At 43.6% G+C, this 14182-nt stretch overlaps 1 protein-coding gene across 1 annotated transcript in view; it reads left to right on the top strand.

Annotated features, from left to right (window-relative positions):
• LOC144684288 (nuclear pore membrane glycoprotein 210-like) overlaps positions 1-14182 on the top strand; it is a 165074-nt gene that overhangs the window by 104188 nt on the left and 46704 nt on the right. Inside the window, exons 23-25 of the mRNA XM_078547916.1 lie at positions 8260-8392; positions 10381-10443; positions 12971-13150. Of these exons, the coding sequence (XP_078404042.1) occupies positions 8260-8392; positions 10381-10443; positions 12971-13150 (376 nt within the window). The remainder of the gene's footprint in view (positions 1-8259; positions 8393-10380; positions 10444-12970; positions 13151-14182) is intronic.

The following is a 14182-nucleotide window of genomic DNA, read 5'->3' on the forward strand; positions in this document are numbered from 1 at the left end:
TTGTTAATTTAATTTATTTTGTTTACTCAAAAGAGTTACAGGGTGACCAGTCTATCTCATTTCAGGTACAAAAGGGAAAATCTAAAACTAAAGTTTAAAGTGAGAGAGGACAGAAATAAAGGAACCTATGGGGAGGGGGAGAAAACAGGAGAAACAGATGAGAGAAAAAAAAACAAGTGAAAGGAAATGAGAAAGAAAAATAAGTGAAAAGGAGAGGTAGAGAAATGGAACTGAAGGGATCCAGAAATAAAAGATAAAGATGAGAAAGAGAAGCAGGGCTAACGGGTAAGAATAATGATAACATTGAGGAAATTCTCTGAATTCATTGTGCCAGTGGGAAGCTTTACCTATTGATTGTGTTTATTGAGAGGTGGTGGTGTAGTGGTATTATCACTGGACTAGTAATCCAGAGACCAAGGATAATGCTCTGGGATCTGGGCTCGAATCCCATCATGGCAGATGGTGGAATTTGAATTCAATAGAAATGTGGAATTAAAAGTCTAATGATGACCATTAAACCACCTGGTTCACTATTGTCCTTTAGGGAAGGAGATTTGCCGGCCTTACCTGGCCTGGCCTACATATGACTCCAGATGCACAAAAATGTGGCTGACTCTTAACTAGCCGCGGAAATGGCCTAGCAAGCCACTCAGTTGTATCAAACCACTACAAGGTCTCAAAGGAATGAAACCAGACGGACCACCCAGCATCGATATAGGCACTGGAAATGGCAAAATCAGCCCTGTTGACCCTGCAAAGTCCTCCTTACTAACGTCTGGGGGCTAATGCCAAAATTGGGAGATGAGTCAAGCAACATCTTCACAGAATCAGACCTTACAGATAATGTCCCAGACACCACCATCACCATTCCTGGGTATGTCCTCTCCCAATGGCAGAGCAACCCCAGCAGAGGTGGCAGCACAGTGGTATATAGTCGGGAGGGAGTTGCCCTGGGAGTCCTCAACATTGACTCCGAACCCCATGAAGTCTCAAGGCATCAGGTCAAACATGGGCAAGGAAACCTCCTGCTGATTACTACGTACTGTCCCCGCTAACGCATCTACATCTTTCCTTAAATAAGAAGACCAGTACTGTACACACTACTCCAGATGTGGTCTCACCTGTGCCTTGTACAGCTGAAGCATAACCTCCCTAATCTTGTAATATATTCCCCTCACAATAAATGATAACATTCTATTAGCTTTCCTAATTACTTGCTGTAACTGCATACTAGCCTTTTATGATTCATGCAACAGGACAACCAGATCCCTCTGAATCTCAGAGCTCTGCAATCTCTCACCATTTAGGTAATAAGCTTCTTTTCTATTCTTCCTGCCAAAATGAACAGTTTCACATTTGCCCACATTATACTCCATTTGCCTGATCTTTGTCCACTCACTTAACCTATCTATGTCACTTCGTAGCCTCCTTATGTCCTCTTCACAATTTACTTTCCTGCCTATCTTTGTGGCGTCAGCAAATTTAGCAACCATTCCTTTGGCCCCTTCATCCAAGTCATTTATGTAAATTGTAAAAAGTTGAGGCCCCAGCACTGATCCCTGTGGCACACCACTTGCCACATCCTGCCAACCAGAAAAAGACCCATTTATGCAAACTCTCTGTTTCCTGTTAGCTAGCTGATCTTCTATCCATGCCAATATGTTACCCCTTACACCATGAGCTTTTATTTTCCGCAATAACCTTTGATGTGGCACCTTATCAAATGCCTTCTGGAAATCTAAGTGCAGGACATCCACCGGTTCCCCTTTATCCACAGCACATGTGACTCCTTCAAAGACCTCCAATAAATTAGTTAAACATGATCTCCCCTTCACAAAACCATGTTAACTCTGCCTCATTGCCTGAATTTTTCTAAGTGCCTTACTTCTTTAATAATAGCTTCTAACATTTTCCTGTGACAGATGTTAGGCTAACTGGCCTGTAGTTTCCTGCTTTCTGTCTCCCTCCCATTTTGAATATCGAATTTTGCCATTTTCCAATCTACTGGAACCTTCCCCGAATCAAGGGAATTTTGGAAAATTAAAACCAATGCAGCAGCTATCTCACTAGCCATCCAGACCTGGGGATTTGTCAGCCCACAGCCCCAACAATTTGCTCAATACCACTTCCCTGGTGAGTAAGTTTCCCGAGTTCCTCCCTCCCTTCCATTTCCTGATTTACAGCTATTTCCAGGATTTACTTGTGTCCTCTATAGTGAAGACTGAAGTAAAATACCTGTTTAATTCATCTGCCATATCTCTAATTTCCATAATCAATCCCCCAGGCATAGTTTCTATAGGACCAACGCTCACTTTGTTAACTTTTCTTATTTAAATATGTATAGAAACACTTACTATCCATTTTTATATTACTAGCTGGCTTTCTCTCGTACCCTAATTTTTTCCTCCTTATTAATCTTTTTGTCATTCTTTGCTGTTCTTTATATTCTTTCCAATGTTCTGACCTGCCATCCGTCTTTGTGTATATGCTTTTTCTTAAAGTTCGATACTGTCTTTAACTTTTTTAGTTAACCACAGATGGAATTTTTCTTTCTCATTGGAATGTATACAGTTTGTATATTTTGAAATACCCCTTTAAATGTTTGCCACTGAATCTCTATTGACCTATCCCTTAACCTCATTTGCCAGTTCACTTTAGCTAGCTCTGCCTTCATACCCTCAAAATTGCCCTTATTTAAGTTTAAAATACTAGTTTTGGCTGCACTCGTTTCTCCCTCAAAATGATTGTAAAATTCAATCATATGATTGCTGCTACCTAGGATTGACTTCACCATGAGGTTATCAATTTATCCTATCGCATTGCTCAATACCAGGTCTAGAATAGCCTGCTCTCTGGTTGGCTCCAGAACTTGCTGTTCTAAGAAACTATCCCAAAAACATTCTATGAACTCCTCATCTAGGCTACTTTTGCCCATCTGATTTTTCCAATCGATATGTAGATTATAATCCTCCATGATTATTGCTGTAACTTTCTGACAAGCTCCCATTATCTCTTCTTTTATACTCTGTCCTACCATGTAGTTACAATTAGGGGGCCTGTACACCACTTCCACAAGCGACTTCTTGCCTTTATCATTGCTCATCTCAACCCAAACTGCTTCTACATCCTGGTTTCCTGAACTTAGGTCACCCCTCTCTAATGTGCTGATACCATCATTAATCAATAAAGCCATCCCTCCACCTTTTCCTAGCTTCCTGTCCTTTCTAAATGTCATGTACCCTTCAATATTCAGGTCCCAATCTATGAAATCCTGTAGCCATGTCTCTATAATGGCTATCAGATCGTATTTATTCATTTCTATTTGCATCTGGCCTTATCTATTGATTTACTGTTAGATTTGTATTCTTTGTCTCTTCCTGTCATGGTCTGTTTATCATTTCCCATATAAACACCTTTCTCCCTTGCCTTCTCTCTATTCTTTGGTTTACATTTTCCCAAACTTGATCGCTTGCCCCCACTATTCAGTTTAAAACCCTCTCTACTTCCCTAGTTATGCAACTCAACAAGGACACCAGCCCCAGCACGGTTCAGGTATAGACTATCCCAATGGTACAGATCCCACTTTCTCCGATACTGCTGCCAGTGCCCCACAAACCAGAACCCACTTCTCCCACACCAGTCTTTGAGCCACACATTCATTTCTCTAATCTTATTTGTCCAATGTCAATTTGTATGCGGTTCAGGTAATAATCCAGAAATTATTACCTTTGAGGTTCTGCATCTTAATTTGGTACCTAGCTCCTCATACTGACCATGCAGAGCCTCCTTCCTCATTCTGCCTATGGCATTGGTACCTACATAGACCACGACCACTGGATCTTCCCCCTCTCACTGCAAGCTCCTCTCCAGCCCTGAACAGATGTCCTGAACCCTGGCACTGGGCAGGCAACACAGCTGTCTGGACTCACTTTTTGCTATAAAGGGAGGCGATGGCATAGTTTTATTGTCGCTGGACTAGTAATCCAGAGACCCAGAGGTAATGCGCTGGGGACCCAGGTTCGCATCCCACCACGGCAGATGTTGGAATTTGAATTCAATAAAAATCTGAAAATAAAAGTCTAATGATGACCATTAAACCATTGTTGATGTTGTAAAGACCCATCTGGTTGAATAATGTCCTTTAGGGAAGGAAATCTGCTGTCCTTAGCTGGCCTGGCCTACATGTGACTCCAGACCCACAGCAATGTGGTTGACTCTTAAATGTCCTCTGCAATGGCCTAGCAAGCCACTCAGTTGTATCAAACTGCTACAAAGTCACAAAAAAGGAATGAAACCAGATGGACCACCCGGCATCGACCTAGGCACCAGAAACGACAATGGCAAACTCAGCCCTGTCGACCCTGCCGAGCCCTCCTTATTAACATCTGGGGCTAGCGCCAGAATTGGGAGAGCTGTCTCACAGCCTAATAGAGCCTGACATAGTCATACTCACGGAATCATACCTTACCAATAATGTCCCAGACTCCACCATCACCATCCTTGGGTATGTCCTGTCCCACCGACAGAGCAGAACCAGCAGAGGTGTCGGCACAGTGGTGTACAGTCGGGAGGGAGTTGCCCTGGGAGTCTTCAACATCAGCTCCGGACACCATTTAGTCTCGTGGCATCAGGACCAACATGGGCACAGAAACCTCCTGCTGATTACCACGTACTGTCCACCCCTCAGCTGATGAATCAGTGCTCCTCCATGTTGAACACCACTTGAAGGAAGCACTGAAGGTGGCAAGGGTGCAGAATGTACTCTGGGTGCGGGACCTCAATGTCCATCACCAAGTGCGGCTTGGCAGCATCGCCACTGACTGAGCTGGCTGAGTCCTAAAGGACATAGCTGCTAGACTGGGTCTGTGGCAGGTAGCAAGGGAACCAAAGAGGGAAAAATGTACTTGACCTTATCCTCACCAACCTGCCTGCTGCAGATACATCTGTCCATGACAGTGTCAGTAGAAGTGATCACCGCACAGAGATGAAGACCCGCCTTCACATTGAGGATACCCTCCATCGTGTTATGTGGCACTACCACTGTGCTAAATAGGATAGATTTCGAACAGATCTAGCAACTCAAGACTGGGCATCCATGAGGTGCTGTGGGCCATCAGTAGCAGCAGAATTGTACTCAAATACAATCTGTAAACTCATGACCCGACATATCTCCCACTCTACCATTACCATCAAGCCAGGGGGTCAATCCTGGTTCAATGAAGAGAGCAGGAGGGCATTCCAGGAGCAGCACCAGGCATACCTAAAAATTAGGTGTCAACCTGGTGAAGCTATAGTGCAGGACTACCAATTGCCAAACAGCATAAGCAGCAAGTGATAGACAGAGCTAAGCCTTCCCACAACCAATGGATCAGATCTAAGCTCTGCAGTCCTGCCACATCCAGTCGTGAATGGTGGTGGACAATTAAACAACTCAGTGGAGGAGGAGTCTCCACAAATATCCCTCTCCTAATTATGGGGGAGCCCAGCACATCAGTGCAAAAGATAAGGCAGAAACATTTGCTACCATCTTCAGCCGGAAGTGTCGAGTGGATGATCCATCTCAGCCTCCTCCGGAGATCACAGATGCCAGTCTTCAGCCAATTTGATTCACTCCACGCAATATAAAGAAACGGCTGAAGGCACTGGATATGCAAAGGTTATAGGCCCAGACAATATTCCGGCAATAGTACTGAAGACTTGTGCTCCAGAACTTGCCATGCCCCTAGCCAAGCTGTTCCAGTACAGCTACAACACTGGCATCTGCCCGGCTATGTGGGAAATTGCCCACTTATGTCCTGTACACAAAAAGCAAGAGGAATCCAACACGGCCAATTACCGCCCCATCAGTCTACTCTCCATCATCAGTAAAGTGACGGAAGGGGTCATCAACAGTGCTAAAAACCGGCACTTGCTTGGCAATAACCTGCTCACTGGCACCCAGTTTGGGTTCTGCCAGGTCCACTCAGGTTCTGACCTCATTACAGCCTTGGTTCAAACATGGACCAAAGAGCTGAGCTCCCTGAGGTGTGAGTGACTGCCCTTGGCATCAAGGCTGCATTTGACCAAGTGTGGATCGGGGAAAACTCTCCACTGGTTGGATTCATACTTAACGCAGACGAAGATGGTTGTGGCTGTTGGAGGTCACTCATCTCAGTTCCAAGACATCACTGCAGCAGTTCCTTAGGGTAGTGTCCTAGGCCCGACCACCTTCAGCTGCTTCATCAATGACCTTCCTTCCATCATAAGGTCAGAAGTGGGGATGTTCGGAGATGACTACACAATGTTCAGCACCATTTGCGACTCCTCAGATACTGAAGCAGTCCATGTCCAAATGCAGCAAGACCTAGACAATGTCAAGGCTTGGGCTGACAAGTGGCAAGTAATATATGTGCCACACAAGTGCCAGGCAATGACCATCTCCAACAAGAGAGAATATAACCATCGCCCCACTCAATGGCATTATCATCACTGAATGCCCCACTATCAACATCCAGGGGTTTACCATTGACCAGAAACTGAACTGGAATAGCCATATAAATACTGTAGCTACGAGGGCATCTCGGAGGCTAGGAATCCTGAGATGAGTAACTCACCTCCTGACTCCCCAAAGCCTGTCCACTATCCACAAGCACAAGTCGGGAGTGATGGAATACTTTCCACTTGCCTGGATGAGCGCAACTCCAACAGCACTCAAGAATCTCAACATCATCCAGGACAAAGCAGCCCACTTGATTGGCACCCCATCCACAAACATTCATTCCCTCCTGCACCAGTGCAGAGTGGCAGCAGTGTGTACCATCTACAAGATGCACTGCAGCAATTCACCAAGACTCCTCAGACAGCACCTACCAAACCTATAACCAATAACACCTAGAAGGACAAGGGAAGCAGATACCTAGAATACCACCACCTGCAAGTTCTCCTCCAAGCCACACACCATTGTGACTTGGAAATATATTGCCATTCCTTCACTGTCGCTGGGTCAAAATCCTAGAACTCCCTCCGTAACAGCATTGTGGGTATACCTACACCGCATGGACTGCAGCAGTTCAAGAAGGCAGCTCACTAGCGCCTTCTCAAGAGAAATTGCGGATGGGCAATAAATGCTGGGCTAGGTTGCGTTACCCACATCCCATTAACAAAAATTTTTAAAAATTATGTGCATCCTGCTCTCAATTCCAATGTGTGTGGTCGATAGATATTTTTTTCCTCACTGCTTATTGGGTACAATCTAATAATTTTTTGGCGGAGTCCAACCTTAAGAGGTTTGCACCACCCTGGTGGTGAGTATGGAGTCAGGAAGAGCATGTAATTAGGCAGGACAATGGGGAACCAGAACCCCTCCACCTCTGCCATAATTGAGTCCTGGGTGGGAAGGCCCATGGTTGACCTTCCTTCTCCGCTGCCTATTGAGTCCCTCAAGTGGCCATTGATGATCACTTAAGGACCTAACCCTGTCGATGCTGGTATTAAGCCAGTGTGGGTTGGACCTGTGGACATGTGGTGTGCACAACAGGTAAAACTGTGCAGCCAGCTTGTCACCTTCATATGGGGGGAGAGGTGTCCTGCATCAAAGGCTTTCAGTGCCTGATCATTGGTCTTGACCTAAGGAATGGGGGCCCTGCTGAAAGCCTACCCCTATCCTTGCTGCCAAAGCTCCAACTCCGCTCTCCCTGCGATCCCTACTATACAAAACCCCCTCCTCCCACATTACTTACTTGTGGCCTGAGTCAATCCGTGACCCTGGGACTGTGGTAGGTGTTTTTCCTGCAGCAGCCTCCAAAGTGGCGCTGCTGAGCACAAGGAGGCTGGCAGCTCTCAGTAGGGGGTCTTCCACCCAGGGGAAGGCCCACAGCTGGCCTTACTACTGCCTTGTAGTTCGGCGGAACCTTGCCAAAAAGAGGCAGCGCAGGTCTTTCACCAGCAGGTGAGACCCCTGACACCTCAACAAGATTCCGCCTCGCGTCCCTCAACTTGCAATCGATTGAAAGGTGGAAATCATATTGGCATGGGAAGGAATAAGCATAGTTTTGCATAGAACCAGCAAACCAACTGATTTTCTTAGCTTTGGAATCTTGTATGCTGTTGACACTGTTTAATACCAGTTGTGCTGACATTAGTTATGGAGAGATCCAAACTCTCAAATTGTCTAAACTGAAGAAGAATGTTTGGTGTTGAGCATTTTTCTAGGAGAATATATGGGCAGGTTATGAGATACTTTGTAAATCACAGCATTTTCATAAACTTTTCAATTTTCAGAGCAATTACTGACTTAGATAAACATGCTGCAAGTTACTTAGTAAGAGCCGTGGCTTTGGGTCAAACCACCCTTGTGGCAACTGTCAGAGACAAAAATGGTCGAAAGTTGAGCTCTGCCCCACGTCAGATCGAAGTGAGTGTGCTTCCTTTTGTTCCCATGAATACGAGTTAGCTAGCTTTGGCATCACCATATCTAGTTTAACCACAGTGTAAACAGTAATGGATTTGAAGACCTTGAGAATGTTTTGCACAATTTCAGTAGAATGACACTTTCCCTGAACAGCAAAGTAACTGCCTGTGTGTAAGGGAAATATTTGTGGTAATTACTTCCAAAGAAAAAGGTGTGGGTTTTCCTTCACCATTCCATCCCAAGTTGGGTGGAATATAGAGGTTTTGGGAAAATGGAACAAGGAGGCATACCACCCACTTAAATTTTCCTTCTAGTACAAACACTGCTGGTTGCTCCTTCACAACCCCATGGCCTGAATTTTACCTGCATCGGGCGAGCTCGGCAGGGGCAGTCGCGGAGCCGACCAGCGCCCACGATTGACTCCACGCCGCCATTTTACGCGGGCTGGCCAATTAAGGCCCACCCAGCGTAATACGCAAGCGGTAGCGCTGCCTGTGCGGGCAGGGGGAGGAGGGAATGTCGGGTCCTGTGCTCTTCCACGCATGCACGCGAAAGAGCGCATCAATCTCCCTGAGGCACGGAGCTGCCTCCGGGAGATTGAAGCGCTTTTGAAAAATATAAATGAATGTAATAAAAATTTAATGAAACGTCCCCTCATGTGACTGTGTCACATGAGATGAGACATGTTTTCATTTTTCAGAAAATCTTTTAATTTAATTCCTTAAAGTTTTAGGAAACCTCATCCTGCTCGTGGATGAGGTTTCCTAAAAAACGTGAAGGCCACTTGGCCTTTTCGCCTACCCGCCAACCATAAGTTTGGACGAGCAGCGTAAACTTGACATTAATTACTTCGTTATTGGCCTTAATAGACCTATCAAGTATCGGCGGACGCACAGCCGACTCCGGTGTGCACCTGCTGAACGAAACATCGCAAGACAGCGCAATGACATCGGGGCACACACCCGACATCATCGCGCGTCATTTTATGTGTCGGGCCCACCCCTGCACGCCAACTGTAGAATCCTGGCCTATGTCATGTAATAATGGTGGGAATTGGGGCTCAATGCTGCATCCGGTTTCCTTGCTTGGGGGGATATTGACCATAGGCCATGGGACAGGGACAGTAATTTTGCTGAGTAACATGTTGGAGAATGGAGCTTTATTAGTGGACTCCTCTCCCTGTTCAGGGCCCCTTACCTCTTTACAGAGATCCCATGGTTATTAGGGAGAATTCGCCAGAAGTAAAGTAAATCTTTGGGGCTTCCCTGCTTCATTAATAGCAGCTCTTGCCTCTTCTGGTGCTGCAAGAGGTGTTCAACTGCAGCACTGGTCACACTTACGCCTTTACATTGGAAATTTCACTGTCCTGCATTAGTAAACATGTCCCAGAGAGGAAACTGGGCTGAGGTTACAGTAGGCAGAAATTCCACCAAAACCCTTTGTTAGCAGTTTGAGGTGAATCCAGCCCAAAGTATATTTGTGGAAGTACCAATTTTGGAGCTAATGGAGACTTCCTGGTTACCTGAAGAAAATTGTCCTATTGATTTGTTGTTGTTTCATGCCACATGAAGTTTGTGACAACACCAATTATTTGACAAAAAAATGCTGGAAACATTCAGCAGTTCAGGCAGCATCTGTGAGAGAAACAGATTTAACTTTTCAGGTCACATTCTGATGAGAAGTCATCCCAACCTGAAACATTAATTATGTTTCTGTCTACTGATGCTGCTCAACCTGATGAATATTTCCAACATTTTTTGTTTTCATTTCAAATGTTGAGCATTTGCAGTATTTTGCTTTTTGTGTCTCTTATTTGACATTTGTCCCTTTGTTCTTAGAACCATAGAGTCATGTTGTTTTCTAAATAAACATAGGTTAATACACTTGTACATGTTGTGTACAGGTTTTTTGTGTGCAAAAATTAGAAGATGAATGAGGCTTTGTAATTGATTGCTCTTGTGATGCTAACCTATAATTTGCATTGGCTTCAGGTATTCCCACCTTTTAGACTAATCCCACAGAAAGTGACTTTGATCATTGGCGGTATGATGCAGGTTAGTAGACGTAAGTAAATTCAGACATGACATAAAAACAGAAAATGCTGGAAAAACTCAGCAGGACTGGCAGCATCTGTGGAGAGAGAAACAGAGTTAACGTTTCAAGTCCGTATGACTCTTCTTCAGAGCTAAAGAGAAGTGGAAATGTGATTAAATTTATACTGTTTAAGGGGGGTGGGGGTGGGTGGAGCTAGATAGAAGCCAATGATAGGTGGGGACATAGGAGGGATTGACAAAGATGTCATGAACCAAAAGACAAAGGGAGTGTTAATGGTAGTGGTTAGTGCTAAAAAAAAGGGTGCTGATAGTGGCATAAAGGAATGTGGTAATAGCAGAACAAGGGTAGCATTTTGTGAAAGAACAACATGGAACAAGTAACAGATGGCTCTGTAGGGGATGGGGTGGGGTGAGGGGACAGTGGTGGGGGAAAAAAATGGGATAGAAGGGGGATAAAACCGTGGATAAATGAATAAAAATAAGTGGATAAAAATGAATGTAGAAAAAGAAAATATTCAGACATGCCTACTTATTGCTTGAATACAGGATTTATAAACACCCTGCGATGGAGCCAAGCATTTTCAGAATTATAGCATAAAATTAACATAAAAAGGATCAGGAGCCAATGTACATTTCTGATAGATATGGTGTTATAATTGGGAACTTTATGGTGAACTTGGAATGTACTGTGTAAATTGTATAAAATATTAAAAATATGCTCTCGATAAACTGCAACATTATATGTTGGTTTTCCATCACACTGTACTGGCCTTATTTTTGTTTTATTAAATGAGGAAACTGATGTTAGTAGGTTCAGAACTGTGCTTTATATCTTCTTGGGGCCACTAGAAGAATAGTTTGGGCTGACCTCCATTTCGTCATTGAGTAAATTACTGACCTTAATTGAGATAGCTGAAATGGCCTGCAGGAAAAGAAAGAACTTGCATTTGTTTAGTGCAAATGCCTCAAGATGGCCCAAAGTGTTTCCAGATGACCTTTGTGCCTCCCATGCATTTGTTTCCTCATTGAAATAGTGGACTGTAACTTACCATTCACAAAACTTCCTCCATTAGTGCTAAATGCCTTTCTTGTAAGGTAGTTCAAATTAGAAGTCAGCTAAGACTCAGGGAAACCCATTACAAGTGTTAAGGTTCTGAGACCAAACATGCAATTCTGAAGTAAGCATGTTGACTGCTGAACCACTGGGGTGACCACAGGTAATATTCTTAACATATGTGGAAAATATATACAAATTTATTTTTCTAACAATCATCAGATCATTCATTCCTCCATTGATAATTGTGTGCAATGCTATTGTCTGTGCTGTGTAAGATGAATGTCCTGTTGTAGAACAATATCCATTATTTAAATTAGTGAATACAGTTTATCACACACTTATAGTTCTAAATTTGATCAGAAGGGAAGAACATTTAAATTTTACATTTTTCTGTGTAAAAAAGGTATCAGGAGTTATTGAAGCGTTTCTGATGTGCATACAGAACATTCTTCATCATCTTGAGTTCAAAAGGCAGGTCTCAGGCACAGCGCCATTATCTCCACCACGGGTAGCACAAGGAGGCAGGTCCTAAATCCATTCCACCTGGAGCAAGGATCAAACACTGTGCTGTTGGCAGCAATCTGATCCACACTGGCCATCTAGCCTACTGAGCCAACCAGCCCCCCAAGGGGGTCCAAGTTGATATGGCAACATACACCTTTACATGCATGTTGTAGCTTGGAGCTATGGATAGCGATGGTAGAGGCTCCAATTTCTTTCCATTACATAGCTGACCTGGAATCACTCCCACTCTTACCGTATGTTGGAGGGATTTGTAGATTGATAGTCAACTTGTTTGGCCACATTATGTAGACACCTTCCTTAGCCATAAAGTCCTGGAGTGGGATTTGAACCCAGAGCTTCTGGCTCAGAGGCAGGGATACACCCACTGCACCACAAGACCCCCTTGCACTGAACATACAAGTGTGGAAAGGTAACTTTTCCCACCCAGTGTACTATATTATTAAAGCAAAAAAATGGCAGTGATCCATGGAGCAGCACAACATTGATTCATGCCCACCTTTCCATTTATTTCTAATCTTGTGCTATCAAAAAACAGCACCAAATGGAAACTAGTCATTTAAACAGGGAAGGGAAATCAAAGTAAAAATCAAGAATGGCAGCATTCTGGGATCAATTCCGCTCCCTCCAAATGGGCTGGAAATGGATTTGTTGTCAATAAGATTTAAAGATAGGGAGGAAAATACATTCATGAAGAGCAAATATAAAATTGTGAGGGATTGGTTCCTGTATCCTTTAAATTGGTGTTTTTCACATATGCACATCCCAGAGCCAATTGCAAATATGAGAACACAATAAGCTAAATCTGCTGGGAAGATATCTGGAAAAAAGTACTTTCACCTGAAAAGTAATAAAAATTCTGTTTTATTTTGACACGGCGTTGATTTCAAGCTTTGTCCTATAAAGAAAATGGGCATTTTCTAATCCATGTGTTGCAATTGATTGCAGGTGATGTCTGAAGGTGGTCCACAACCACAGTCAAATATTTATTTCTCTATTAATAATTGCACCATAGCCAAGGTAAATGAATTAGGGCAGCTGACTGCCCTGGTGGTGGGAACGGCAAAAGTGACTGGTATTGTCCAAGCTGTCGACGATGACACAGGAAGAGTGGTTGTTTTCTCTCAGGTAATGCCACTTTTTTCCATTGAGTATGCTATAAATTACATTTCCACCCAAAGACTCAACTTCTAATTTGGCTCATGAATGGATGATGAGGATTATCAGTTTATTTTATGATTCAGAGGCTTGTTGTAATTTTCCCCAAACGAAAGCAAATGAGTGTCGTTTATTTTTACTGTTACCTGTGACTGGAAGGTTTGCGTTTGATTTTGTATACTACTACCAAAAAAATATCAGTAACTGTAGAAAGATGATCTAACTAGTGATTCTTGAAGCATTGTTCAGTGTTTCTGTACACACATCTTGCAGTTTCATATCAAGAATAAGTACAATTTGTTTAAATAACTAATTTTCATTATTTATTCTGGCAAAATTACACATTTAATATTTAATAAAACAGTTTTCTGTTGTTTTGATCTTCCCTCCAGTGGTTTTAAGAATGTCACTGGTAGGCGTCAGAAATGCCTGGGGTGGGGAAAGGCAGTCAGTGTTTTGGAGCAGTCCTTCTGGCAAACTTGGCAGAGATAGGATGTCTGAATTTGAATTAGGAATATGTTCAACCTTCACATCCGTTTCTGTGTTTCACTTATCGTGCTAAGCCTATTCTACCTTGGTGTAAAGCCTTTGTACAGTAATTTCTAATGAGTAGGAAATAAGAAATATGTGAAACTCATTTTTTTTATTATTCATTATTGGCTAGGCCAGCATTTATTGTCGATCCCTAATTGCCCTTGAGAAGGTGGTGGTGAGCTGCCTTCTTGAATTGCTGCAGTCCATGTGGTGTAGGTACACCCACAGTGCTTTTAGGGAGGGAGTTCCAGGATTTTGACCTAGCGACAGTGAAGGAACGGCAGATTTGGTAGACCTACATTATAAACACATCATCTAATTTTTAGCGGAGATCTGCTGTAAAAGGAGAATTTAAAGGATGATGGGGTTTCCCACCTGGCCACCCGAAGAGACACCCACCCCTCACTGTGGAGGATGTCCCGTAGCAGAGTGTTACTGGCCAGTTTGATTGTCTGGCAGGTCTGTAGT

The sequence above is a fragment of the Cetorhinus maximus genome, chromosome 9 (assembly GCF_964194155.1).
Source record: "Cetorhinus maximus chromosome 9, sCetMax3.hap1.1, whole genome shotgun sequence".
NCBI classification, from domain to species: domain Eukaryota; kingdom Metazoa; phylum Chordata; class Chondrichthyes; order Lamniformes; family Cetorhinidae; genus Cetorhinus; species Cetorhinus maximus.